At 41.9% G+C, this 27712-nt stretch overlaps 1 protein-coding gene across 3 annotated transcripts in view; it reads left to right on the plus strand.

Annotated features, from left to right (window-relative positions):
* Positions 1 to 27712, plus strand: part of taf1b (TATA box binding protein (Tbp)-associated factor, RNA polymerase I, B) — a 214384-nt gene that overhangs the window by 104645 nt on the left and 82027 nt on the right. The window contains exons 1-4 of one of the 3 annotated variants that reach the window (XM_060853380.1): positions 11614 to 11793; positions 13747 to 13845; positions 19956 to 20043; positions 23938 to 24035. In XM_060853380.1, the coding sequence (XP_060709363.1) occupies positions 11776 to 11793; positions 13747 to 13845; positions 19956 to 20043; positions 23938 to 24035 (303 nt within the window). In that variant the 5' untranslated portion in view covers positions 11614 to 11775. Of the gene's footprint in view, positions 1 to 11613; positions 11794 to 11850; positions 11970 to 13746; positions 13846 to 19955; positions 20044 to 23937; positions 24036 to 27712 lie in introns of those variants that run through there. The other 2 variants (XM_060853365.1, XM_060853374.1) reach the window with 2 other exon arrangements.

The following is a 27712-nucleotide window of genomic DNA, read 5'->3' on the forward strand; positions in this document are numbered from 1 at the left end:
CCTATACAGTACTACCACTTTCTATCCACAGCAGTTCTCACCATTGCTGTAATATACCAGGATTCCTGACAGCAGCGCCACCTTTCAGCTACCTCAGCTGTGCACCCAATTGAGGGTTGGTAGTCTGGAACTGATCTTTACAGTGGCAGTAGTGGAGACGGTTACCACGAACCAATGTTTTTCAGAGCACAATGGTGGCATGGCTGATAAGCAACTGTGCATTACCAAATCTATCACTCATTAAAGACCAAAGCTCACAGCATCCCTGTCCTTTAGCTACATCCCATCTTACAACCTGTACATGTCATTGCTACTCATTTCCCAATGCTTGATGTAGCCTAGAATCTTCACATTATTCAGTGTGGAACCACCACGCACAGGAAAACCTTCAAAGTAGTTTATTTGAAAGGAAATTGAAAACAGACAAACAAGGATATTCTGGATCAGTGGTGCTGGAAGAGCACAGCAGTTCAGGCAGCATCTGAGGAGCAGGAAAATCAACGTTTCAGGCAAAAGCCCTTGGCTTGCTGATAATGGTAGAGTAAGGGATATACCAAGGCAATGAGATTACAGATTGTATTGAAGTGTGACTCTCCTGCTGATGACCTACAGCACCTCATGGCAATCTCGAATTGCTTAGATCTGTTCAAAGTGTATCCCTTTAGCATGGTGATAGTACCACACAACATAATGAAGAACATTCTCAATGTGAAGATGGGACTTCTCCTCCATAAGGACTGTACGGCTGCCACTCTTGCCAATAATCTTATGGACAGATGCATCTGCAGCTGGTAAACAGTGAAAATGAGTTTAAGTAATGTTTTTCCCTCTAGTTGGTTCCCTCAGTACCTGCTGCAAACCCAGTCCAGCAGCTATGTCCTTTAGGATTCAACCAGCTCAGTAAATGGCGCTACTGCTGAGCCACTCTTGGAGTTGATATTGAAAGCCACCTATCCAAAAGGGCGCCCTCACCAATATATAAGGTCATTGAATATTTCCCCTTAAAAGATAGACATGGTAGTCTTTCCATAAGGGCTTCCACGTGGTCTGACCAGGCTCCACTGGTTCCTAACCAGTAACTGTCTTCATTTGGGATCACTGGCCACCGTCCCCATTCTGCTTCGGCCGAGGAAAAAGACAGAAGACAAAAAAGAAAACACAAGAAAGGAAAAAAAGAGCAAGTGAAAGGAGTGGACAGAGCAGATGAGCACCAGCTGGAGTGTCCTACTCTGCCACCATCTTGGATCAAAAATACTACCACTGTGCCTGAAGAGCACCTCTGATTGTTTTGATTGTTTTCAGGCCACATACGCACATACAACGGGGAACTAATTAAAGTCATGCTTTTCTCAGAGGTGAGCCCTTAATTGGTATGGAGATGGAATCCTGTCCCCGTTGGAGCCTTCCTGAAAGATGGAAATAGAGTCTGGCCAGATGAAGCGGTGAGGCTAGTGTAAATCCTCCTTTGATGGCCACCAATAAGGTTACTGATTTACCAGGAAAAATCTGCTGCATGTGAGAAAGCCTTCCAGAGCAGCAAAAGGAAGTGACATATCACAGCACTCTCCCTCACTTATGTCTGGATGCAATTTTGGAAGCTGTTGGAAAGGTTATTTTTCCCCCCAGGGGTGCCACTATCAGCAGCAGTACCTACAGCTCCTGATTTCCACAGGCTGAGACCCTTGAACCCTGCTGACCCTTTGGTGGTGACTCAGATAATTCCCGGGGGCACCCATGACTGACTCCCAACTCTGTACCTACTTCCCTTCAACTTGTCAGTGTGTGGCCTGGTATCCCGTGAACATTGTAACCTTCACTTTCATGAACTCTTTCCTTTAATTGGGAGGTGAATGAGATTGCTGTCCAGGCCCATCCCTGGTACTGGAGACAGACTCTCCAAACTGGAATGGTGGCTGGTATTTCTTAGTCCTGCCCACCTTGAATTCCCACACATGATACAGCCTGAAAATTCAGCTCTCTGTTTTTTTCCTTTTGGGTACCAGGATGCATTGTTGTCAGGAAGAAGTGCAGTCAATTGCTGGCAGGCCAGATATAATATAATCAGATAATATGTGAACACATGCATGAGCTTGTCCTAAATGTCACTGAGATTAATGAGTGATCGTCTTAAGGCAAGTAGAGACACTGTTCCAAATAGAAATTTCACAAATGTACAGAAAAATGAGCAGTCCATGAAATCATTAAAGTCTCTAAGCAACATTACATTATGCATGTCAAATACATACAGATGGCTTTACAATTAAGATGTTAATTTTCTAACTGTAATGTGAAATGATGTTTAAGCAGTTAAAGTTATTTACCTCAGTTTAATTGTTTGGGTTTTCCAATGCTGGAAAACTCTACTTACTGCGTTGCCAGGTGCTAGTAACTGGCTAGATTTGGTGAGTCAGACAGTCTACTTGACTAAATTACTTTTCCTTCATCCTTTCTCATTTATTTTCTCTGATATACTTTAGTGGATTCCTTACTGCAGGAGTCCTTTGCAGAATATTGTTATCCTATCTTGCTGAAAATGAAGCTGTTAAAGGCCACCAGGAAAATTCAGTCTCAAACGTTTTAAGGTAGGCAGCTTGTGTGACAGAAAACCCATCAGTAATAGATCCTGTAGCTGAGAAACTCTTGGGATGGTGACATGCCTAGTGAAAAATAATTTGTGTGGGACAGAGTTCAGGGTGTCTCTTCCCCTCTTCCCCCTCCCCTCCCACTCCGACTCCAAATATCCAGTTGAAATGAGTCAAATGTTTGAATTGCCCTCATTTCACCACCCTCCCACCTCATGTGAGTTTGTAGATGATGGAGATGATTTTGTCAGTCAGAAATACTCATGTTCCGCTCTATAAAACAAAACCTTAACAGAAATGAGACTTCAATAAAAAGAATACATAGGTTTTCTATTGGTAATTGATCATAATAGCAAAAAATAAGGGTTGACTGGAAAAGTCATTAGTCAAATACACTAACTCTGGAATTTGAAACAGGGCCAGAGCAGATTAAAGGATATTTTAGTCCTTTACTGATTAGTCTTGTTCCATCATTCTTACAGCATGCAGCCTGCTCCAGAAATTTCAAGGCCTGCTAGATTTAGGCCTTTGAATAGGACTTAAATTTTGTTAGAGGAAACAAAACTATCAAATTGCATTTAAGTCGGATAAACTCATGAAGGGGGCTCAGTGGTTAGCACTACTGCCTCACAGCGCCAGGGACCAAGGTTCAATTCCAGCCTCAGGCGACTGTCTGTGTGGAGTTTGCTCCCGTTTCCTCCCACAGTCCAAAGGTGTGCAGGTTGGGTGAATTGGCTATGTTAAATTGTCCAGTGTACAGGGATGTTTAGGTTAGATGCATTAGCCAAGGGAAATGTAGAGTAATGGGTCCTGGTGGGATACACTTTAGAGGGGCGGTGTGGACTTGTTGTGCCGAAGGGCCTGTTTCCACACTGTAGGAAATCTAATTCTAACGTGTGAAGTGATTCATTTTGGTCAGAAGAATACAGAAAGGCAATCAAGAATAAAAGATACAGTTCTAAAGGGGATGCAGGAGCAGAGGGATTGGCTATGTATTATTCATTGAAGGTGACAGGACATGTTGACAGAGCTGTTATAAAGTATACAATTTCCTAAGCTTTATTAATAAGGCTGTGTGGTAGAAAAACAAAGAGATTACGTTCAATTAACCAAAAGCAAAGTCTGTTGAAGATCTAAAATAAAATCAGCGAGTGCTGGAGAAATTCAGCAGATGTGGCTGGATCTGTGGACAGAGAAACAGTTAATGTTTTGAATTGAATATGTCTTTTCTTTGGAATTGAGGGGAAAAGTTGAAAAGGGACTCTAAGGTGCAACCTTTTCATGCAGAGGGTTGTGCGTGAATGGAATGAGCTGCCAGAGGAGTGGTGGAGACTGATACAATTGCAATATTTAAAAGGCATCTGGATGGGTATATAAATAGCAAATGGGACTAAATTAATTTAGGATATCTGGTTGGAATGAAGAGTCTGTTACCATGCTGTATATCTCCATGACTCTATAACTTTACAAGTCATTAGTTTGGCCTCACCTGTGTCCAGGTCTGGGTGTCAAACTTTGGAGAAGATGTGAAGACATCAGAGAGGGTGCAGGAAAGATTCATGAGAATGGCTCCAGGTATGAGGATCCTTTGTTACATAGATAAATAGATAGATTGGAGAATCTGGAGTTCTTGCTTGGAGAAGAAAACTGAGAAGAAAACTAATTTAAGATATTCAGCAGCAATGAGTACAAGAGTAGATATCGGGAGACTGTTCCATTCATTGGAGGTTCAAGAACAGGAAGGCATCGAGTTAAGGTCATTGTCAGAAGAAGCAATGAACAGATTCAAGAACAGCTTTTTCCTCACTGTTTTCAGATTTTTGAATACAGCTCTCAAATGAATACAGCTCTCTCTCTCTGTCTCTCTCTGTCTCTCTCTCTCTCTCTGCACCTTCTCTGCAGCTGTAACATTGTATTCTGCACTCTGTTCTGCTACCATGATGTCCTTGGTATGGCACGATCTGCCTGCATAGCACGCAAAACAACAATTTTCACTGTATCTCAGTACATGTGACAACAATAAATCGATCGATCAATAGAATAGTGACATGAGGAAAAACTTAATTGCATACCGAATGGTTCTGGAAAGCACTGCTTGAAAGTGTAGTAGAGGTGGATTCAGTCAAGGAATTCAAAAGTCAGTTGGATTGTTATCTGAAAAGGAAGCACAGATTCACAAGAAATGGTTTGGGGGTTGATGGCACAAAGTGCTCATTCACGAAGTAAGTACCGGTCCGATGGGCCAAATGGCTGCTTCCTGTGCTGGAATACCAAGGTGATTCTGTGATACAATCATACAACAGGGAAGAAAGCTTTCAGAGCTGTGCTGGATCTTTGGTGGAGCTATTCTATTAGTTCTGCCATCCTGCTTTTCCCAAGTATTTATCTAATTCTCTTTTGAAATTTATTTCCAAATTGGATTCCATCACCCTTTCAGGAAATGTATTCCACATCATGAGTCACTAGGCAAAATACTTTTACCAGTCACCTTTAGTCTGTATCCTCTGCTAACCAAATTTTCTGACATATGTTGCAAATAGCTTTTCCGTACTTATCTGTCAAAACCCTTCCTCACTTTGAATACCACAACCAATACATGCTTAGTTTTCTAAGGAGAAACTTTTGACCAGGAGAACAGTCCCAGCTTCTCTGCTTGTAATCAGAAGTTTCTCATCTCTGAACATTTGCATTCATATTGTGCTTTTCATAGCCACAAACATCTCAGAACACTACATAGCCAGTGAAGTACATTTCTAAAACCTAGTCACAGTATTAATGTATGAAACTTTGCAGCCAGTTTGTGCCCAGCAACTTCCACAGATAGCAATGTGATAATGATCAGATCATCTGATATCTTTGTCATGTCAATCGTGTCATAAATATTGGCTGGGAGACCAGGAATAACTTCTCTGTTCACTTTCAAAAATACCAGGGGACCTTTGACATCCATCACATCATGCAGATGCAACCTGGGTTTAGATAAGATTAGATTAGATTACTTAGTGTGGAAACAGGCCCTTCGGCCCAACAAGTCCACACCGACCCGCCGAAGCGCAACCCACCCATACCCCTACATTTACCTCTTACCTAACACTACGGGCAATTTAGCATGGCCAATTCACCTGACCCGCACATCTTTGGACTGTGGGAGGAAACCGGAGCACCCGGAGGAAACCCACGCAGACACGGGGAGAACGTGCAAACTCCACACAGACAGTTGCCTGAGGCAGGAATTGAACCCGGGTCTCTGGTGCTGTGAAGCAGCAGTGCTAACCACTGTGCCACCGTGCTCGCTGAAAAGGAAGCCCCTTCAGTACTGCAGTCAGCCCTGATTCTTGTCCACAAAAGCTGAATGGAAGTTGAATCTGGAACCATGTAGTTCCAAGCTAAGTGTACCATCAATCTGCTTCTTCTCAACGGTTTTGATATCCTTCCAAAAAATGTTGTGTGCAGAAGTGAACACAATATCTGAAGTCAACTTAATGAGTTATAAAGGTTGGGTGAAACATCTTTGTTTTTGTATTCTATTCCCTTATTAATATAGCCTAGAATACCATACTCTTAACAGTCTTCTCACCATACTGCCACTTTCAAAGATTTGACAGATTACATTTCCAGGTCTAATCAATCGTGTGTCTTAGAATTACATCAGCACAACAGTTAAAGATCATACAACACCAGGTTATAGTTATTTGGAAGCACTAGTTTTTGGAGTGCTGCTCCTTCATAGGTGGTTGTAGACAATAAGATCATAAGACACAGAATTTATAGCAAAAGATTACAGTGTAACGCAGCTGAAATGATATATTGAACAAACCTGGATTGTTAAGTCTTTCATCTTTCAGAATGGGTTGCATGCTTCATTTATTAATATTCCAATCCCAGGACTTCTTTTTAGTCACCCTAACTTAAGATTTTAAAACAAAAAGTGACAATTCAGCTCAGACAGTGCATTGAAGGTCTGAGGTAAGAGTCTATCTGTATCCCAATCTTGAGTCAGACTGGTTCTATTTCCAAAGTGGAATTGACAAAATATTAGATGTGTTTGGAACAACTTGTCATGGAGCCCACAAGGGAACAGGCTATTCTGGACCTAGTGCTATGTAATGAACCAGATTTTATAAAAGATCTTAAAGTAAGGGAACCCTTAGGAAGCAGCGATCATAATATGGTAGAGTTCAATCTGCAGTTTCAAAGAGAGAAGGCAAAATTGGATGTAATGGTGTTACAGTTAAATAAAGGTAAATATGAGGGCATGAGAGAGGAACTGACAAAAATAGACTGGAAGCAGAGCCTAGCGGGGAAGACAGTAGAGCTAAAATGGCAGGAGTTTGTGGGTATAATTGAGGACACTGTACAGAGGTTCATCCCCAAGAAAAGAAAGATTATCTGGGGTGGGATTAGACAGCCATGGCTGACAAAGGAAGTCAGGAAATGTATTAAAGAAAAAGAGAGATCCTATAAAGTGGCCAAGAGCAGTGGGAAATCAGAAGATTGGGAAGGCTACAAAAACAAACAGAGGATAACATAGAGAGAAATAAGGAAAGAGAGGATCAAATATGAAAGTAGGCTAACCAGTAATATTAGAAATGATAGTAAAAGTTTCTTTCAATACATAAGAAACAAACGTCAGGCAAAAGTAGACATTGGGCCACTTCAAACTGATGCAGGAAGCCTAGTGATGGGAGATAAGGAAATAGCAGGAGAACTTAACAAGTACTTTGCGTCACTCTTCACAGTGGAAGACATGAGTAATATCCCAACAATTAAAGGGAGTCAGGGGGCTGAGTTGAGTATGGTTGCCATTACAAAAGAGAAAGTGCTAGAAAAGCTAAAAGATCTTAAAATTGATAAATCTCCTGGCCCCAATGGGATACATCCTAGAGTTCTGAGAGAGGTGGCTGAGGAAATATCGGACGCATTGGTTCAGATCTTTCAAAACTCACTGGAGTCAGGGAAAGTCCTGGATGATTGGAAGATCGCTGTTGTATCCCCCCTTGTTCAAGAAAGGATCAAGACAAAAGATGGAAAATTATAGGCCAATTAGCCTAACCTCGGTTGTTGGTAAAATTCTAGAATCCATCATTAAGGATGAGGTTTCTAAATTCTTGGAAGAGCAGAGTCTGATTAGAACAAGTCAACATGGATTTAGTAAGGGGAAGTTGTGTCTGACAAACCTGTTGGAATTCTTTGAAGAGGTGACAAGTAGGTTAGACCAGGGAAACCCAGTGGATGTGGTCTATCTAGACTTCCAAAAGGCCTTTGATAAGGTGCCACACGGGAGGCTGCTGAGCAAGGTGAGGGCCCACGGTGTTCAAGGTGAGCTACTGGTATGGATTGAGGATTGGCTGTCTGACAGAAGGCAGAGAGTTGGGATAAAAGGTTCTTTTTCAGAATGGCAGCCGGTGACAAGCGGTGTCCCGCAGGGTTCAGTGTTGGGGCCGCAGCTGTTCACATTATATATTAATGATCTGGATGAAGGGATTGGGGGCATTCTAGCGAAGTTTGCCGATGATATGAAGTTAGGTGGACAGGCAGGTAGTACTGAGGAAGTGGGGAGGCTGCAGAAGGATCTAGACAGTTTGGGAGAGTGGTCCAGGAAATGGCTGATGGAATTCAATGAGAGCAAATGCGAGGTCTTGCACTTTGGAAAAAAAGAATAAAAGCGTAGACTACTTTCTAAACGGTGAGAAAATTTGTAAAGCCAAAGTACAAATGGATCTGGGAGTGCTAGTCGAGGATTCTCTAAAGGTAAACATGCAGGTTGAGTCCATGATTAAGAAAGCGAATGCAATGTTGTCATTTATCTCAAAAGGGTTGGAATATAAAAGCACTGCTGTGCTACTGAGACTTTATAAAGCTCTGGTTCGGCCCCATTTGGAGTACCGTGTCCAGTTTTGGTCCCCACACCTCAGGAAGGACATACTGGCACTAGAGTGTGTCCAGCGGAGATTCACACGGATGATCCCTGGAATGGTAGGTCTAACATACGAGGAACGGCTGAGGATCCTGGGGTTGTAATGCGGAGACATTTCTTCAGCCAGAGTGGTGGGCCTGTGGAATTCATTGCCGCAGAGTGCAGTGGAGGCTGGGACGCTAAATATCTTCAAGGCAGAGATTGATAAATTTTTGATGTCACAAGGAATTAGGGGCTACGGGGAGAATGCTGGTAAGTGGAGTTGAAATGCCCATCAGCCACGATCGAATGGTGGAGTGGACTCGATGGGCTGAATGGCCTTACTTCCGCTCCTACGTCTTATGGTCTTACGGAATAGGGCCAGTCAAAGATAGAAGTAGGAAGTTGTGTGTGGACCCTGTGGAGATCGGAGAGGTGCTAAACAAATATTTCTCATCTGTTTTCACCCAGGAAAAGGAGAACATTGTAGAGAAGAATGAGCAATGGGATATTAGATGAGAAAGGATTGAGGTTAGTAAGGAAGAGGTGTTAACACTTCTAGAAGGAGTGAAAGTAGACAAGTCCTCTGGGTTGGATGGGATTTATCCGAGGATTCTCTGGGAAGCTAGGGAGGAGATGGCTGAGTCTTTGGCCTCGATCTTTGACTTGTCATTGTCTACAGGTTTAGTACCAGAGGACTGGAGAATTTCAAATATTGTGCCCTTTTTCAAGAAGGGCAGTAGAGATGACCCAAGTAATTATAGACCAGTGAGCCTTACGTCTGTTGTAGGAAAAGTTTTGGAAAGGATAATAAGAGATAGGATTTATAATAATCTAGCAAGCAACAATTTGATTACAGATAGTCAACACGGTTTTGTCAAGGGCAGGTGGTGTCTCACAAACATTATTGGGTTTTTTGAGAAGGTGACCAAGCATGTGGATGAGGGTAGGGCAGTTGACGTGGTGTACATGGACTTCAGTAAAGGTTCCATATTGTAGGCTGTTTGAGAAAAGGCAGAGGCATGGGATTGAGGTTGATTTCGCAGTTTGGATTAGGAACTGGCTTTCTGTAAGAAGGCAGAGAGTAGTGGTTGATGGAAAATATTCAGCCTGCAGTCCAGTTACTAGTGATGTGCCACAAGGATTTGTTTTGGGACCATTGCTGTTTGTCATTTTTATAAATGACTTGGATACAGGCATCGGTGGATGGGCCAGTACGTTTGCAGATGACACTAAAGTCAGTGGAGTAGTGGACAGTGTGGAAGAATGTTGCAGATTACAGGGGGACTTGGATAAACTGCAGAATTGGGTTGAGAGGTGGCAAATGGAGTTCAATACAGATAAATGTGAGGTGATTCACTTTGGGAAGAATAACAGGAAGGCAGAATACTGGGTCAGTGGAAAGATTCTAGGTAGTGTGGATGTACAGAGGGATCTTGGAGTCCATTTACATGGATCCCCGAAAGTTACCACCCGGGTTCATTGTGCTGTTAAGAAGGCATACGGTGTGTTAAGTTTTTATTCGTAGAGGGATTGAGTTCTGGAACCATAAGGTCATGCTGCAACTATACAAAATGCTAGTGCGGCTGCACTTGGAACATTGTGTACAGTTCTGGTTGCCCCATTACAGGAAGGATGTGGAAGTATTGGAAAAGGTGCAGAGGAAATTTACCATAATGTTGCCTGGTCTGGAGGGAAGGTCTTATAAGGAAAGGCTGAGAGACTTGGGTGTGTTCTCATTGGAGAGAAGGCTAAGAGAGGATTTGATAGAGACATACAAGATGATTAGAGGATAAGACAGGGTAGACAGTGAAAGTCTTTTTCATAGGATGATGATGATGTCAGCATGTACAAGGGAGCATAACTACAAATTGAGGGGTGATAGATTTAAGACAGATGTCAGAGGCAGGTTCTTTACTCAAGAGAGTGGTAAGGGCGTGGAATGCCCACCTGCTAATGTAGTTAACGCAGCCACATTAGGGACATTTAAACAATTCTTGGATGATAATGGGATCGTGTGGGGGGGATGGGTTTAGATTAGTTCACAGGTCAGTGCAACATCGAGGGCCGAAGGGCCGGTTCTGCGCTGTATTGTTCTACATTCTATGTAACGTCATGATGGATTTTTATGGGACGGATACTCTACCACTTGTTTTTGAATTATATTCACTTCTGATGTGAAGCTACTTTGAACAATATTCCAGGTCTATCATATCAAAACAATTAAATGTCATATAAACATTTAACTATCTTTCTTCAGTTTAAGCACTGACTTCATTCTATTTACATTGCATCAGTCAAGATGCCACCCTTCCCCATGCCTATACATATTGGAAAATATGCTGAGCTAAATTGATTATATTTTTCCTGTGTGGCCTGACTCATGTGTTGTAAAGCCTCACCATGTTCACTTTGCATTGCTTTTTTTTATTGCAAAGATGTACTTTATTAATAAAAAAAATTCATGTACATACATTGGTACTAAAGCAGTTCTGCACAGTATTTGCATATCAAGAAAAACAAACATTGGAATCTGACATTCCCTGAGGTTGCAAAAACCAAAGGCTTTTTTTTATTATTGAGGTAAAAACAACGACTGCAGATGCTGGAACCAGATTCTGGATCAGCGGTGCTGGAAGAGCACAGCAGTTCAGGCAGCATCCGAAGTGCAGCGAAATCGACGTTTCGGGCAAAAACCCTTCAGGACACTATTTACAGACGTTTGAGGTCATGGGAGGGTCTAACCACTGAACAGACCCACATTGTACTTTGACAGAAATACCTTAGACGATGGGATTATTCCGAATATATGCTGCAGCATTCTCCAAGTTTTAAATCATCCCCCTTATTGTCTAGACATTGAATCATACGATTACCATCCATTCACGCCTATTTTCAAGTCTCCTTGCCCTGGTTCATTTTCATCCAATGATTATGTATCCGTTAAGTTTTAGTTTCCAACCCCTCCCCCGTCTTGCATCGTTGCATTTCAACAAAAAATATTCAAAAGGTTGTCAAGTTCAAAGTAAATGGGGTCATATTTACATGGTCGGCCAAGACTTTTAAAATGCACAAACTTATTCACGTACAGACCGTGTTTGTGTTGTATTAAACACCGCGCTGGGTTTCCAGTCATTTTGCGACGGCGATAAAGCAGCAGCTAAGCACGTTCCATCAAAACCGGACGGGTTGGAGCGGCGGACCGGAAGTGCGCCCGGGAGAAAGTGGTCCGGCCGGGACGACAAAGGGCGGGCGGTCGGTCCTGGCGAGGTCGGCGGTTTGCGGCGGGGTTGGGGAATGGATGAGGAGGACACGGTGAGTGAGGCGGTTAGTGCGCCAGCGGCCCGCCCTCGCTCGAGCTGCAGTACCTCGATGTTGTACATCCGGGTCTCACCGTCCATCCAATGGACGGTTATTTTACAGTAATAATTTCAAATCTGTCAGCAAGGAGGTGGCCTGTTGCCAGTTTTATTTTCGCGAAGCTGACGAAGGTCGTGTGCCGGTTCTGCTGCCGCTTTACCAGTTCCTCTTTGTGTCTGGTTCATGGATCCGTTATCCCCCCCAGCCCAGGACAAGACACGCAGGCCATCCCCAAACTTCCCTGCTGACTTTCACACCCTGATTCCCTCGCCAGGCCCCACCACTAAGTATCCTCAATACCCCCATCCCTTTTACACTCCCTCCCCGCCCCCAGCTACCCTAACCACCCTATCATTTCTCTAGCACACTTCCCACCTGACCAACTGCCATGCTAACCCCCTACTCACCTACATACCCACACGTTCACTGCACCTGTCAAAGTGACTTGCCCGTATTGGTGGGCATTTAAATCTCAAAATATATCACACTGCCCTTGCAAAAGGGGCTCTTAGCTCTTCCCCCTTTGACCCCACCTCCTCCAACCAACTATCCTGTGGAAGTCTTCTAGGAGAAAGTGAGGACTTGCAGATGCTGGAGATCAGAGCTGAAAATGTGTTGCTGGAAAAGCGCAGCAGGTCAGGCAGCATCCAAGGAGCAGGAGAGTCGACGTTTCGGGCATAAGCCCTTCTTCAGGAATTCCTGAAGAAGGGCTCATGCCCAAAGCGTCGACTCCCCTGTTCCTTGGATGCTGCCTGACCTGCTGCGCTTTTCCAGCAACACATTTTCTATCCTGTGGAAGTGTTTGATTCCTAATATGCTCTCCACTTCAGGTGGAGATGAGATCAGAATTTTCAGCTAAAGTGGTGGAGCTCATTCCTAACAGTTCCTAAACATGGAAATGATGTGTCTATCTAACTGTGATTCCCATAAGATGTTGGAGCAGATGTAGATCTTTCAGTCCAACGAGTCTGCTCTGCCACTCAATGAGATCCTGACTTATCTGGTCATCCTTGACTCCATTTTCCTGGCTTTGCCCCATAACTGAGGCCAAAATGTTGAATGCTTTCAAAAAATATTTAGACTCATAGAGATGTACAGCATGGAAACAGACCTTTCAGTCCAACTCATCCATGCTGACCAGATATCCCAACCCAATCTAGTCCCACCTGCCAGCACCAGGCCCATATCCCTCCAAATCCTTCCTATTCATATCCCCATCCAGATGTCTTTTAAATGTTGCAATTATATGACCCTTCACTACTTCCTCTGGCAGCTCACTCCATACTACCCTCTAAATGGAAAAAGTTGCACCTTAGGTCTGTTTTAGATCTTTCCCCTCTAACCCTAAACCTCTGCCCTCTAGTTCTTATGTATAGTTTTTTGGGCTAAAGGGCTCAGAGAGTAAGAGGAGAAAATGAGAATGAGATGGGTGATCAGCTATGGTCATACTGAATGACAAAGCAGGCTTGAAGCACAGATTGGTTTATTGTTCCTGTTTTTTATGTTTATATTCCCTTACTGATTAAATATCTATCTATCGCAGCCCCTGAGTATACCCAATTGCCCAGCCTCCATGGTGAAGAAGTCAAACTCCTCGGGATACTCATGCCATTATTTTTTGAACAAACTGGATGTGACTAGACTAAATTTGTTTTGGTTTGACAAATTAAGCCTTCTCATTACCGGGAGCTTGTCATGTATACAAACACATCTTGGCACTTGGGGCACTGTGTTTGCAGTTACTGCTATCACTGTAAAATTATACTAAAGCTTGTATGTGAGGTGCAGTATAAAAGTTACCATTCCCTCATTTTGGTTTCTTTATTCCCCTTCCAAAATCTCATTTGCATTTATGCTTTAGTTTGTATAGGAAATGATTTGTTGAAATCCTGTGTCCATCTTTTACAGAGAGATTTCAGAGAGCCATGTGAACGATGTTCTGTGATTAACTGGGCAATTTCAGATGAAGGCAAATTCTTTTGCAAGTCCTGCCACAATGTTATTGAGGTGAGTGCTGTTATGTGAAGATTATAGTTTGCTTCCTCATTCAAGTTACCGAAGACATTAACTTATATTGTGGTATGATTGCACTTACCTTTACAAATTCCCTGTTGCCTGTAAATTGTATCTGGATGAAACTATAATAGTTTTGAAACATAGTGGTAAAACGTTTGTCAGCAAAGTTGAGAGGCCATGTTTAATGTGAATGCCATTACCTTGTTGAGGGAACAAGGGAGACTAAATGGGTAAGGGGAAGCGAGGGAATGTGTGAGAGTCACATGTGTGGACAAGGTGTTCACTGAGGAGAATGGGAGTGTTATTCAAAAGAGACTGGAAATAGTGTGGGTGAGAAAGAGTGGGAGTTGTGCAGGTGAGAGGGAGCAGAGAGGGGAGATGAGGAGGACTGGTGCAGAGAGCAAGCAAGATGGAATGGAGGGAAGGGTTAGGCAAGGAGGAGCAGAGACCATACCTTGAAAACTGAATCGTTTTGATCACCTTGTCAAAGATATATATGCATTGGAGTCACTTCAGAGAAGGTGCACTATTTTGATCCCATGTATGAAGGGATTGTTTTGAGATTGAGTGGGTTAGGCTTATTTTCATTGCAGTTAAGAATAATAATAGATCACCATGTTGAAATGTACAAGATATTTAGGGGACTTCACAAGTTAGCTGCAAAAAGATTGATCTCCCCTTGTAGAAGAGTCTAGGACCAGAGGGCATAATTTCAGAATAAGGGGTGAGTCATTTAAGATATTTAATTAAGATGAGAAATTTCTTCTTTGACGTTGATGAATCTATTAAATTCTTTACAGAGGGCTGAAGATGCTGGGCTGTTAAGTATAATCAAAGCTGAGATAGACAGATTTTAATCAGTTACAGAATTGGGGGTTTGGAGGAAAGGCAGGAAAGTGGAGTTGAGGATCAAGCATGGTCTCATTGAATGGTGGAGTCGACTTGACGGACTGAATGGCCTACTTCTGCTCTGAGGTCTTGTATAATTGGTAAAGCAAATGGGATCACTGAATATTTCAATACTGAAGAATTTCCCAGGTCATGTACAATAATCCAGGATGTATATAATGTATTAAACGTTTTGACTTCCTATTCTTTGTACTAGCTTTCATTTTGCCATTTAATAATGTATACTGACCTTTCATAATGTTTAAACTGGCAACAGCAGTGTCTGCTTCTGGTACTTTTTATAGCTAAGACTAATGCTACTTTTAATTTCTGTTGTACCTGACATGGTTTAAAACAGTGTCAGTTAAATTAATTTGTGGACATAGTGCAAGATGACCCAAGTTTAAACTAGTAAGAGGTAACTTAAGAACTTAGGCTATGATCTTTGTGTCCTTACTGTCCACTGGAGTAGTGCCAGATGATTGGAGGGTGGCCAATGTTATTCCCTTGTTCAAGAACGGGAATAGAGATAACCTTGGGAATTATAAGACCGACTAGTTTATATCAGTGGTGGGCAAAGTATTGGAGAGGATTCTTGGAAAACCATAGTTTGACTAGAGATAGTCAGCATGGCTTTGTGATGAGCAGGTCATGCTTCACCAGCCCTATTGAGTTCTTTAAAGATGTGACAAAACACATAGATGAAGATAGATCAGTGGATGTGATGTACATGGAGTTTAGCAAGGTGTTTGATAAGGTTCCCCATGGTAGGCTCATTCAGAAAGTAAGGAGGCATGGGATACACAGAAATCTAGCTGTCTGAATACAGAATTGACTGACCCATGGAAGACAGAGGGTGGTGGTAGATTCAGCCTGGAGCTCAGTGACCAGTGGTGTTCTGCAGGGAACGGTTCTGTGACCTCTGCTGTTTGTGTATTTTTATAAATGATGAAGAAGTAGAAGGGTGGGTTAATAAATTTGCCGATAACACAAAGATTGGTAGAGTTGACAGGATGCAGAACTGGACTGATAAATGGCAGATGGAGTTCATCCTGGAAAAATGTGAAATGGAAGGTCAAATTTGAATGTAGAATACAGGGTTAAAGGCAGGATTCTTGGCAGTGTGGAGCAACAGAGGAATCTTGGGGTCCATATCCATAGATCCTTCAAAGTTGTCACCCAAGTTGATAGTGTTAAGAAGGCCCATGGTGTGTTGGCTTTTATTAGCAGGGGGATTGGGTTTAAGAGCTGTGAGGTTATGCTGTAGCTCTGTAGAGCCCTGGTTAGACCACAATTGGAATATTGTGTTCAGTTCTGGTCATTTCATCGTAGGAAAGATGTGGAAGCTTTGGAGAGGGTGCAGAGGAGATTTACCAGAATATTGCCTGAACTGGAGGGTGTGTCTTATGAAGAAAGGTTGAGAGAGCTTTTCTCATTGGAGCAAAGAAAGGTGAGCGCTGACTTGATAGAGGTGTACAAGATTTGAGAGGCACAGATAAAGTATATAGCCAGAGACTTGTTCCTGTGGCAGAAATGTCTGTCACGAGGGTGCATAATTTTAATGCAATTTGAGGAAGGTTTAGGGGAGATTAGATTAGATTCCCTACAGTGTGGAAACAGTCCCTTCGGCCCAACAAGTCCACACTGACCCTCCGAAGAGTAACCCACCCAGACTCATTTCCCTCTGACTAATGCACCTTAACACTACGGGCAATTTAGCTTGGCCAATTTACCTGGCCTGCACATATTTGGACTGTGGGAGGAAACTCACAAAGACACTGGGAGGAACCGCAAACTCCACACAGACAGTCGCCCGAGGCCAGAATCAAACCTGGGACCCTGGTGCTGTGAGGCAACAGTGCTAACCACTGCGCCACCATGCCGCGATGTTAGAGGTAGGTTCTTTACACAGAGAGTGGTGAGTGCATGGAATGCACTGCCGGCAGTTGTCGTAAGGTCAGATACATTAGGGACATTTAAGCGACTCTTGGTTAGGTACATGGAAGATAGTATAATGAAGGGTGTATAGGCTAGTCTGATTTTAAGAGTAAGATAAAAAGCCGGTACGACACAAGGGCCTGTACTGTGCTGTACTGTTCTATGTTCTGTAACTCTGACTGATGAGAAATGGAGAATTGCTTTGCTGGTGCAGGTTTTGATGTTGTTCTGAAGTTGAGTACAGTGTTTGAGTGAGAAATAAAGAAGCTTTACTGTACTCATGTGTGTATTACCCGGTGTTAAAGAATTTGACACTGACAAAAGAGGAATGATTTCAAACACAATTCCAGAAATACTTTTGCAGCAATAATATGGGAGTTTGCAATTACTTTCAATACAAGCTTAAATATTGATGTTGTTTTCATATTTGGATTAGAATCTGCCCCAGACACTGCTATTTACCAGATGGAAATCTGCATAATTAATTAGATTAGGTTTTTTTTGAGGAAGAGCTGTTTGTCAAGAACGGGTCTGAAGTGTTGGATAATTTTCAAAACTGGATTTGAATCTTCTTGATTAAAAGGTTGTTTACGACACATCAAGGATCTTTGTGAGCTTTTGAAATTGAATTTTCAAGAATTTGCATGTGCTTCAAATGTAGATATTTTTCCCACTGATTAAGAATGTCTGTCATTGGGACTGGAACACTTCTCCCTTATTTTAATCTGCTCAATTGTTCTTGTTTCCATTGATTTTTATCTACTCTGGTATGCTTACAGCTCCTCACAATTTTCCATCCTATTTCAGCTCAAAATCTACTATCCTACATATTCCTCCATCTCTAAATAGTTGAAATGAAAACTCAGTCCATCATTCTTTAATTTTTGACTCATTCTTTGCCAGTGACTTGAAAACGTAGAATTCCTTTTCTCCCCAAATCTCTCTTCCCTCCATTTGAGTTTACGAATCAAGCCTTAAATTGTCCAACAATTAACAATTGTTCTACTTTTGCCTTCTCTTATTGTTTTCAGCTTCCTTGGTCTCTGAAGTTGCATCTTATACAAGTCCATCAATATAAAACATCAGATTTAAGCATTTATAGTTTCAATTAGCAATGGCCAATCGTTATCCAAGCAACTTCTACATCTCTAAAACTGCCATAAGACCAAGCTGACAAGAATGGCCTCTTCCAACAACACTGTTGAACTAAATTAGGCAGAATTATCAATAAAATGCTATTGTTGCCCAATTATTCATTAACTAAACATTTAGGTGGCATGCATGCATGTGTGTGAGAGAGTGTACACATGCGCATGTATGTTATTTCTGATTGCAAAGAATGGAACACTATAGATTTCATAGATTTTAAGTCTGGATATTAATACAAGTGACTTCCCATATGGGGATGTGTGGAATACAGTGTAGTGGATGCTGTTCTTTCCAAAATTCCCCATATTCTTAAAACTTGACAGTTTGGCTCAAGAAAAGGAGAGAGAAAACCGAGAACTATGGGCCAGTGAGACTAACTCAGTCATTACTGAAATAGGAGTAAATTTCACAATCTCTCTATTCTATGTAGAGAAGTTTGTTCTGCATTCTAAATCAAAAACTATAAGAGACAAAAACATTAAGATTACTATAGAAATCAATCACAAGTTTACCGCATTAAAGCAGTGACTATCAAGGCTGAATGGTCTTCTTTCTACCCTGCCTGACAGTGCCATAAATTATGGCCAACAATGTTTCGCAAATTCTATTGTTATATGATAAATGTGTGGCTAAAGGACATTATGATATGTGTTGGGTAGGAGGGTGAGGGAAGAGAAAGTGAAAGTGACTTCATACAGAGTGGGTGGAAAGATAACTCCAAACCTTATCAAGTGTATGAGTGAGGGTGTTGAGCATGATCCATAGAGACAGGTGGGTGTTACAGAAATATTGGGGAACAGGTGTATGATGGTAGATATTGGACTGGGAGAGGAGAATAAGGTATAGGAGCAGTAATTTAAGTGAAATGTGTCTCTCACTGCCAGTCTCTTGAGAGCAGTTGGTTATTGCACTACACTTTTCTATGCCAACAGTGTAAACACTGATACCTCATGAGCCTGCTAAATTACAGGTAAGTCTATGATTTGGAAGGAAGGAGATTGTCAGAGATGAAGTAGTTAGAGAGGGAAATGGGCAGTACTGCTTTCATTTCTCTTGATCAGTTAAATAATTTCTGCGTTCCATAGGTCTGTTGTGTAGGGCATATATTTTGAAGTTCAATAAACCCATAACCCCTTGGATTACAACATTGAAGGAAAAATTGCCTTACTTAACAATGATTTGGAGATGTCGGGGTTGGACTGGTATGTACAAAGTTAAAAATTACGCAACACCAGGCTATAGTCCAACAGGTTTATTTGGAAGCACGAACTTTCAGAGCGCTGCTCCTTCAAGTAGTTGCGAAATATAAGATGGTAAGACACATACTTTATAGCGAACGTTTACAGTGTGATGCAACTGAAATTATATATTGAAAAAGACTTGGATTGTTTGTTAAGTCTCTCATCGTTTAGAATGACCATGTTGGTTTCAGTTCTTTCATATGTAAATCCCAGAACTTTTTAAAATTTACATTCTCAAGCGAACTTTAGCGATAGCAATGTCAGCCCAGATAATGTCCCATTTTAGTCCACAGTCCAAAATTAAAGAAACTTTGAAGAAAAGTGCTCTTTACAGTGGAAGAATCAGAAGTATCCAGCTGTTCAAAAATTTCAGGAGTGATTTTACAAGAATGCTTTAGTGGGGAAACTCTAGTTTCTCCTCTGATTATTTTTGCCAGGGAGACATTAAGAATCTTTTGCTGCATTTGTTTGTCCCTGAATAATTTTTGCCATGACCAAATGTAATCCTTGGTTATTTACCACATATTGTTGCATGAGGACTCACTTAAGGAGCTTGATTGTAGTCCCTGTTCAGTTGTGAAACTGAAGACATCAGTTGTATCCCATGTATCCACCTTTTCTGGAATATAGTCACACAAATAGCCTTGATGTTTGTCCTTGTCATGACTCTCTTTGTCTACAATGCTTATGGAAGAAGAGAAGTCCGGTTTGCTCTCATTGGTAGTTTTTTTTTCTGTCTATGGGCATGAAATTAATATTCTCATGACATTCTGACTGCTACCACTTTCAATATTATTGAAGCAAGCTCTTGATGTATTATTTCAGCACTGTTGTAAAGCAAACCTGGCATTGCCTTTTAAAATTCACTTTTTCCCACTCTATCAGAAAACAGCAGATGCTCCCTGTGAGATTTTTATGCAAAATGCAAGAGTGAACACTCTGTCCAAAGGACTAAAGAAGAGAAATAAACTCGGTAGGTGCAGATTATTTATCCTGCTAACTTTTTTAGACATTTTGATTGATAATTTGCTGTTGATTCTTGAATAATTCTAATATTTTAGGATAGAGTTGTCCAATGAATGTGGAAAATATGGGAAAAAAATGTTTCTGACTATGCATTAACATAATTTTGGAGAAAGTGAGGACTGCAGATGATGAGATCAGAGGAGAGAATGGGGCACTGGAAAAGCACAGCGGGTCAGGCAGCATCTGAGGATAAGTAGAATTGACATTTCGGGCAAGAGCCCTTCATCAGTTTGGATTGAGATTAATTTAATATCTGTAGAAAGAACTTTTTCAAGATTGAGGTCACTTCAAAAAAGGAGGATCACCTTATTGGGTGGCACGGTGGCACAGTGGTTAGCACTGCTGCCTCACAGCGCCAGGGACCTGGGTCCAATTCCCGCCTCAGGTGACTGACTGTGTGGAGTTTGCACGTTCTCCCCATGTCTGCGTGGGTTTCCTCCGGGTGCTCCGGTTTCCTCCCACAGTCCAAAGATGTGTGAGTCAGGTGAATTGGCCATGTTAAATTGCCCGTAGTGTTAGGTAAGGGGTATATGTAGGGGTATGGGTGGGTTGCGCTTCGGCAGGTCGGTGTGGACTTGTTGGGCCGAAGGGCCTGTTTCCACACTGTAAGTAATCTAATCTAACCTGTTAAAATGGGAAACAGTAAAGCACCTTTACTGTCTGCCCATAAACTATTAAAATTAAGTTAGAAAATAGCACATGCTTATGACTGAGTCAATGTGCAAAACTGACATGATACATTGTACAACACATTTAAATATTACTCAGACTTTTAAATTCATAAGAGGTATCAGAACTGAGAACAAGTCACTCTGTGTGAGGTTTCACAGGGACGTTTTACAAAAATAAAACAGTATGGAGGTTGGAAATCTGAAATCAAAATCTCTGCAGAGCGAAACAGTCAAATGTATTCTTGACCTGAAACATTCATTGGGACTGAAATACTGTCTGCTGAGAATGTTCAGCATTTTAAAATTTTTATTTCTGAGTTGTTATTGAAAATAGTGTTTCAGAGCAATTCTTCAAATTAAAATTTACATTTGCCTCCAGGCTTGCAATTGAAATGAATTGTTTAAGCATTATAAACAGAATGCTAATGTGCTATCAGTTACATTAAATCCTGCTGTGCCTTTCACTAATGAGTTATCAGATCAATCTTTACTCCTCTTTTCCCTCCATCAGCCTTCACCCCACTTAACCCTCACATTTTTTGGCTGCATCAGTTGATAACCAAGGAGATGCACAGTATGCTCTAAGGAAATACTTGCATGTGCATTAGCGAATGAGATGTTGGGTTGCCCAGTTTCCATTCAAGCCTGCAACCTGACTGCACATGTGCGTTGCGGACATTTGTGTATGACACAACGATGTGCTGAGCCTGGACTTGTGTGCATAGCACATATGTACAGTAACCAACCATTGCTTTATTTCCCCCTGGCCGTCTGAAGAATGCCCCTATTGCAAGTGCCTCTGCACTGTTAATGGTGCTCCCTTATTCAAAATAACTAGGAAAAAAAATTCTTGAGGGATTTTTTTCAAGAAAAAGTGAACTCTTGCTCTGCAGGAAATAATCTGACAGTATTGGCAAATAATTTACTAATGCCAGCCTTGTTTGGGGTTTAAGCTGGTTTCTCCATAACCGTTGGATGTCCAGTCCAGACCCTTCAGTCATATCAGCGGTGTTGGTCTTTCAGGTGAGACATTAGCCTGAGGCCAGAGTATTCTTGAGTGCATGTTTCAGGTAGTGGCTGATGTGCTGATCAAGCAGGCTGTTTTGTCGTGAGCATTGTCTAATTTCTTGGGTATTGCTGGAGCTGCAGTCAATTAAGGAAAATGGAATACTCACAATATTTATTTTCTCCCTAGCATGTTAATAATTGTGATGGTCAAGTGCAAATGTTGGGAGATAACTATTACTTGGCACTTGTGTGGTGTAATATCGCTTGTCCGTTATTAGCTCAACCCTGAATATCATTTAGGTTTTGCTCCATCTAGATTCTGAAGTAGTCTGTGTCCAACGAGTTGCATCTCATCCTTAATGATATGTGGTCATCAATGAATATCCCCAGTTTTGATGTTAAAACAGAGGGGAGGTCATTATTGACATAGCTGAAGATGGCTGTGCCTTGCATATGCAGATTATTGCGCCAGAAGACCCAGGTTCAAGTCCTGCCTGCTCCAGAGGTGTGTTGTAAACGTGTTTAGACAGTCATAGAGCCGTAGAGATGTACAACACGGAAACAGACCCTTCGGCCCAACCTGTCCATGCTGACCAGATATCCCAACGCAAGCTAGTCCCACCTGCAAGCACCTGGCCCATATCCCTCCAAACCCTTCCTATTCAGCTACCCATCCAGACACCTTTTAAATGTTGTAATTGTACTGGCCTCCACCACGTCCTCTGGCAGCTTACTCCACACACCTTCTACATGTAAAAGTTGCCCCTTGGGTCTCTTTTATATCGTTTCCCTCTCACCTTAAACCTATGCCCTCTAGTTCTGGACTTCCCCACTCCAGGGAAGAGACCTTGTCTATTTATCCTATCCATACCCCTCATGATTTTACAGACCTCTAAGGTCGCCCTCAGCCTCTGTTACTCCAGAAAAACAGCCCCAGTTCAATCTCTCCCTATAGCTCAAATTCCCCAACCCTGACAACATCCTGGTAAATCTTTTCTGAACCCTTTCAGGTTTCACAACATCCTTCCAATGGGAAGGAGATCAGAACTGCACACTATATTCCAACAGTGGCCTAACCAATGTCCTGTACAGCCACAACATGACCTCCCAACTCCCGTACTCAATACTTTGACCAATAAAGGAAAGCATACCAAACATCACCTTCACTATCCTATTTTTCTGTGACTCCACTTTCAAGGAGCTATGAACCTGCACTCTAAGGTCTCTTTGTTCAGCAACACTCTCTAGGACCTTACCATTAAGTGTATAAGTCCTGCTCAGATTTGCTTTCTGATTTAAAAATCTATCCTAAACAACATGTGCTGTAATATCCTGGGGCTACATTGATTGATTAGCTTCTTTAAGATCATAACCAGTGTCCTTTGTGCTTGGTAGGAGACCAGTAGTGGTGCTTTCTTCCTTCCATCATCTTAGATAATTCCAATTTTCAAATCCACAGGCACCAGTCCTGAATCTAGAGCATTTTTGAAATTTATCACTGATACACCTGCAGTTTCTTTTAATACTCCAGGGTGGAATCCATCAGGTCCTGGAGATTTATCCCATTATTTTCTCCATTACCATTTTAATTAATGTTAAATCCACTGAGTGTGTCTCCTTGAATTATCTTTTAGATTTGTTGTACTACTGGTATTTTGAACTTTTTCTCCACTGTGAACAAGGATAAAAAACACTAATTTACTAGATCTGTTTCTTTTTTGACCATTATAATCTACACAGTCCTTGATGGATTTGTATTTCTTTCTTTAATTAGTAAACTAATGTTTACGAGCTTTGGTTGCGTTTAACTGACCTTGAGAGGGATAATTAGCAATATAATCCAATTAGTCCATCTTTTATATCATTGTTATATTTCACTTAATTGCATAATTCATATGCAAGCTAAACTCTAATGTTTTCTTTTTTGCAGCACTATTGAAAACATTACAAATACATAATCTTGACACTCTCTTGCTGCAAAGAAAGAAATTTTGTAGCATCATTGCCATGGAATTAGAATGCTTTTCCTATTCATTTTAATAGCCCTTGTTGGTTTCCTTCAAGTAGTGATCAACTGTGCATGTATGCAATTAATTTTTAACCAGAACCAAACTTGTAATGCTTCATTGCTGTATTGATTGAGTGTCTATGTTGTGTCTTAGATCAAGGCTGTGAATGGTATGTTTGTGAAGGCTTTCAGTACATACTGAATCAGCAAGCAAAGGCCTTGGTAGCCTTGGGCACATCTCCACTGCTCAAAGTAAGTGGTTCTCAATATATTTAACACTGTCATGTTAACTAAATGAATTATTTAATATGTTCAATGTTAAAATCTAATATGGTCTGAAGGAATGCCTGAGACCTAATGAAATAAGGGAACCAAAGATGAATATTTTAATTGAGTTCATTGTGTTTTAATTTGTTGAATAAATTTGGGGAGCTAGTAGTCAGTGGTGGGTTAGTTTTATGGAATGTGGTTAACTGAAATAAATCTCTTGCATAAAAGTGTGGATTTATCTGTTGGAGGATAACAACATTTGAGATTAGAAATGAAGTATTTTTGCTGAAACAGTGCATGATTTGATTCATGGCCAGCTGTTAAGATTGTATGGTAAAATCATTGAATTCCCACAGTGTGGAAGCAGGCCATTTAGCCCATCGAGTCCACGCCAACCATCTGAAGAGCATCCTATCTGGATCCACCATATGCCCATAATCCTGCATTTCCCATGGCAAGACATAGAGATGTACAGTATGGAAACAGACCCTTCGGTCCAACCTGTCCACGCTGACCAGCACCCAACCCATATCCCTCCAAACCCCTCCTATTCATATAATCATCCAAATGACTCTTAAATGTTGCAATTGTACCAGCCTCCACCACTTCCTCTGGCAGTTTATTCCATACATGTACCACCCTCTGTATGAAAAAAATGCCCCTTAGGTCTCTTTTATATCTTTCCCCTCTCACCTTAAACCTATGCCCTCTAGTTCTGGACTCCCCAACCCCAGGGAAAAGACTTTGTCTATTTACCCTATCCATGCCCCTCATAATTTTGTAAACCTCTATAAGGTCACCTCTTAGGCTCCGACGCTCCAGGGAAAACAGCCTGTTCAGCCTCTCCCTATAGCTGAAATCCTCCAACCCTGGCAACATCCTTGTTAATCTTTTCTGAGCCCTTTCAAATTTCACAACATCTTTCAGATAAAAATGAGACCGGAATTGCATGCAATCTTCCAACAGTGGTCTAACCAATGTCCTGCACAGCCGCAACATGACCTCCCAACTCCTGTACTCAATACTTTCACCAATAAAGGAAAGCATACCAAACGCCTTCTTCACTATTCTATCTACCTGCGACTCCACTTCCAAGGAGCTATGAACCTGCACTCCCAAGGTCCCTTTGTTCAGCAACACTCCCAAAGACCTTACCATTAAGTTTTTAGGTCCTGCGAAGATTTGTTTTCCCAAAATGCAGCACCTCGAATTTATCTAAATTAAACTCCATCTGTCACTTCTCAGCCCATCTGGTCAAGAATTTGTTGTAACCTGAGGTAACCCTCTTCACTGTCCACTACACCTCCAATTTGGTATCATTTGCAAACCTACTAACTGTACATTCCTTTGCTCACATCCAAATCATTTATGTAAATGACAAAAAGTAGAGGACCCAGCACCGATCCTTGTGGCACTCCACTGGTCACAGGCCTCCAATCTGAAAAACAACCCTCCACCACTACCCTTTGTTTTCTACCTTTGAGCCAGTTCTGTATCCAAATGGCTAGTTCTCCCTGTATTCCGTGAGAGCCAAACTTGCTAATCAGTCTCCCATGGGGAACCTTGTAGAACGTTTTAGAAATGAGATAGCTTTGGCAAATAGAATTAAGGAGAATCCAAAGGGTTTTACAAATATATTAAGGACAAAAGGGTAACTAGGAGAGAATAGGGCCCCTCAAAGATCAGCAAGACAGCCTTTGTGTGGAGCCGCAGAAAATGGGGGAGGTACTCACGTCTTACTGAAATCCATATAGATCACACCTACCGCTCTGCCTTCATCAATCCTCTTTGTTACTTCCTCAAAAAACTCAATCAAGTTTGAGACATTATTTCCCATGCACAAAGTCACATTGACTGCCCCTAATCAGTCCTTGCCTTTCCAAATACATGTACATCCTGTCCCTCAGGATTCCCTCCCACAACTTGCCCACCACCGACGTCAGGCTCACTGGTCTATAGTTCCCTGGCTTGACCTTGCCATCTTTCATAAACAGTGGCACTAAGCTAGTCAACCTCTAGTCTTCCGACACCTCACCTGTGACTATCTATGATACAAATATCTCAGCAAGAGGCCCAGCAATCACTTCCCTAACTTCCCACAGAGTTCTCGGATACACCTGATCAGGTCCTGGGGATTTATCCACCTTTATGCGTTTCAAGACATCCAGCACTTCCTCCTCTGTAATCTGGACATTTTGCAAGATGTCACCATCTATTTCCCTACAGTCTGTACCTTCCATATCCTTTTCCACAGTAAATACTGATGCAAAATACTCATTGAGTATCTCCCCCATTTTCTGCGGCTCCACACAAAGGCCGTCTTGCTGATCTTTCAGGGCCCTATTCTCTCCTGGTTACCCTTTTGTCCTTAATATATTTGTAAAACCCTTTGGATTCTCCTTAATTCTATTTGCCAAAGCTATCTCACGTCCCCTTTTTGCCCTCCTGATTTCCCTCTTAAGTATACTCCTACTGCCTTTATGCTTTTCTAAGGATTCACTCGATCTATCCTGTCTATATCTTACATATGTTTCCTTCTTTTTCTTAACCAAGCCCTCAATTTCTTTAGTTTCCTGAAGAAGGGCTCATGCCCGAAATGTCGATTCTCTGCTCTTTGGATGCTGCCTGACTTGCTGTGCTTTTCCAGCAACACATTTTCACCTCAATTTCTTTAGTCATCCAGCATTCCCTATGCCTACCAGCCTTGCCTTTCACCGTACAGGAGTACTCTTTCTCTGGATTCTCATTATCTCATTTCTGAAGGTTACCCACTTTCCAGCCGTCCCTTTACCTGCGAACATCTGGCTCCAATCAGCTTTCGAAAGTTCTTGCCTAATACCGTCAAAATTGGCCTTTCTCCAATTTAGGACTTCAGCTTTTAGATCTGATCTATCCTTTTTCCATCACTATATTAAATCTAATAGAGTTATGGTCACTGGCCCCAAAGTGCTCCCCCACTGACACCTCAGTCACGTGCCCAGCCTCATTTCCCAAGAGTGGGTCAAGTTTTGCACCTTCTCTGGTAGGTACATCCACATACTGAATCGGAAAATTGTCTTGTACGCACTTAACAAATTCCTCTCCATCTAAACCCTTAACATTATGGCAGTCCCAATCTATGTTTGGAAAGTTAAAATCCCCTACCATAATCACCCTACTATTCTTACAGATAGCTCAGATTAGATTAGATTACTTATAGTGTGGAAACAGGCCCTTCAGCCCAACAAGTCCACACCGACCTGCCGAAGCGCAACCCACCCAGACCCATTCCCCCACATTCACCTCTGCCCCTAACACTATGGGCAATTTAGCATGACCAATTCACCTAACCTGCACATTTTTGGACTGTTGGAGCAAACCGGAGCACCTGGCGGAAACCCACACAGACACGGGGAGAATGTGCAAACACCACACAGTCAATCGCCTGAGGAGGGAATTGAACCCGGGTCTCTGGCGCTGTGAGGCAGCAGTGCTAACCACTGTGCTGCCGTGCTGCCCACTACCCTAACAAATTTGTTTCTCAATTTCTCTCTGACTATTAGGAGGTCTATAATACAATCCCAATAACATGATCATCCCTTTCTTATTTCTGAGTTCCACCCAAATAACTTCCCTGGATGTATTTCCAGGAATGTCCTCCCTCAGCACAGCTGTAATGC

The sequence above is a fragment of the Hemiscyllium ocellatum genome, chromosome 3, assembly GCF_020745735.1.
Source record: "Hemiscyllium ocellatum isolate sHemOce1 chromosome 3, sHemOce1.pat.X.cur, whole genome shotgun sequence".
NCBI lineage: Eukaryota > Metazoa > Chordata > Chondrichthyes > Orectolobiformes > Hemiscylliidae > Hemiscyllium > Hemiscyllium ocellatum.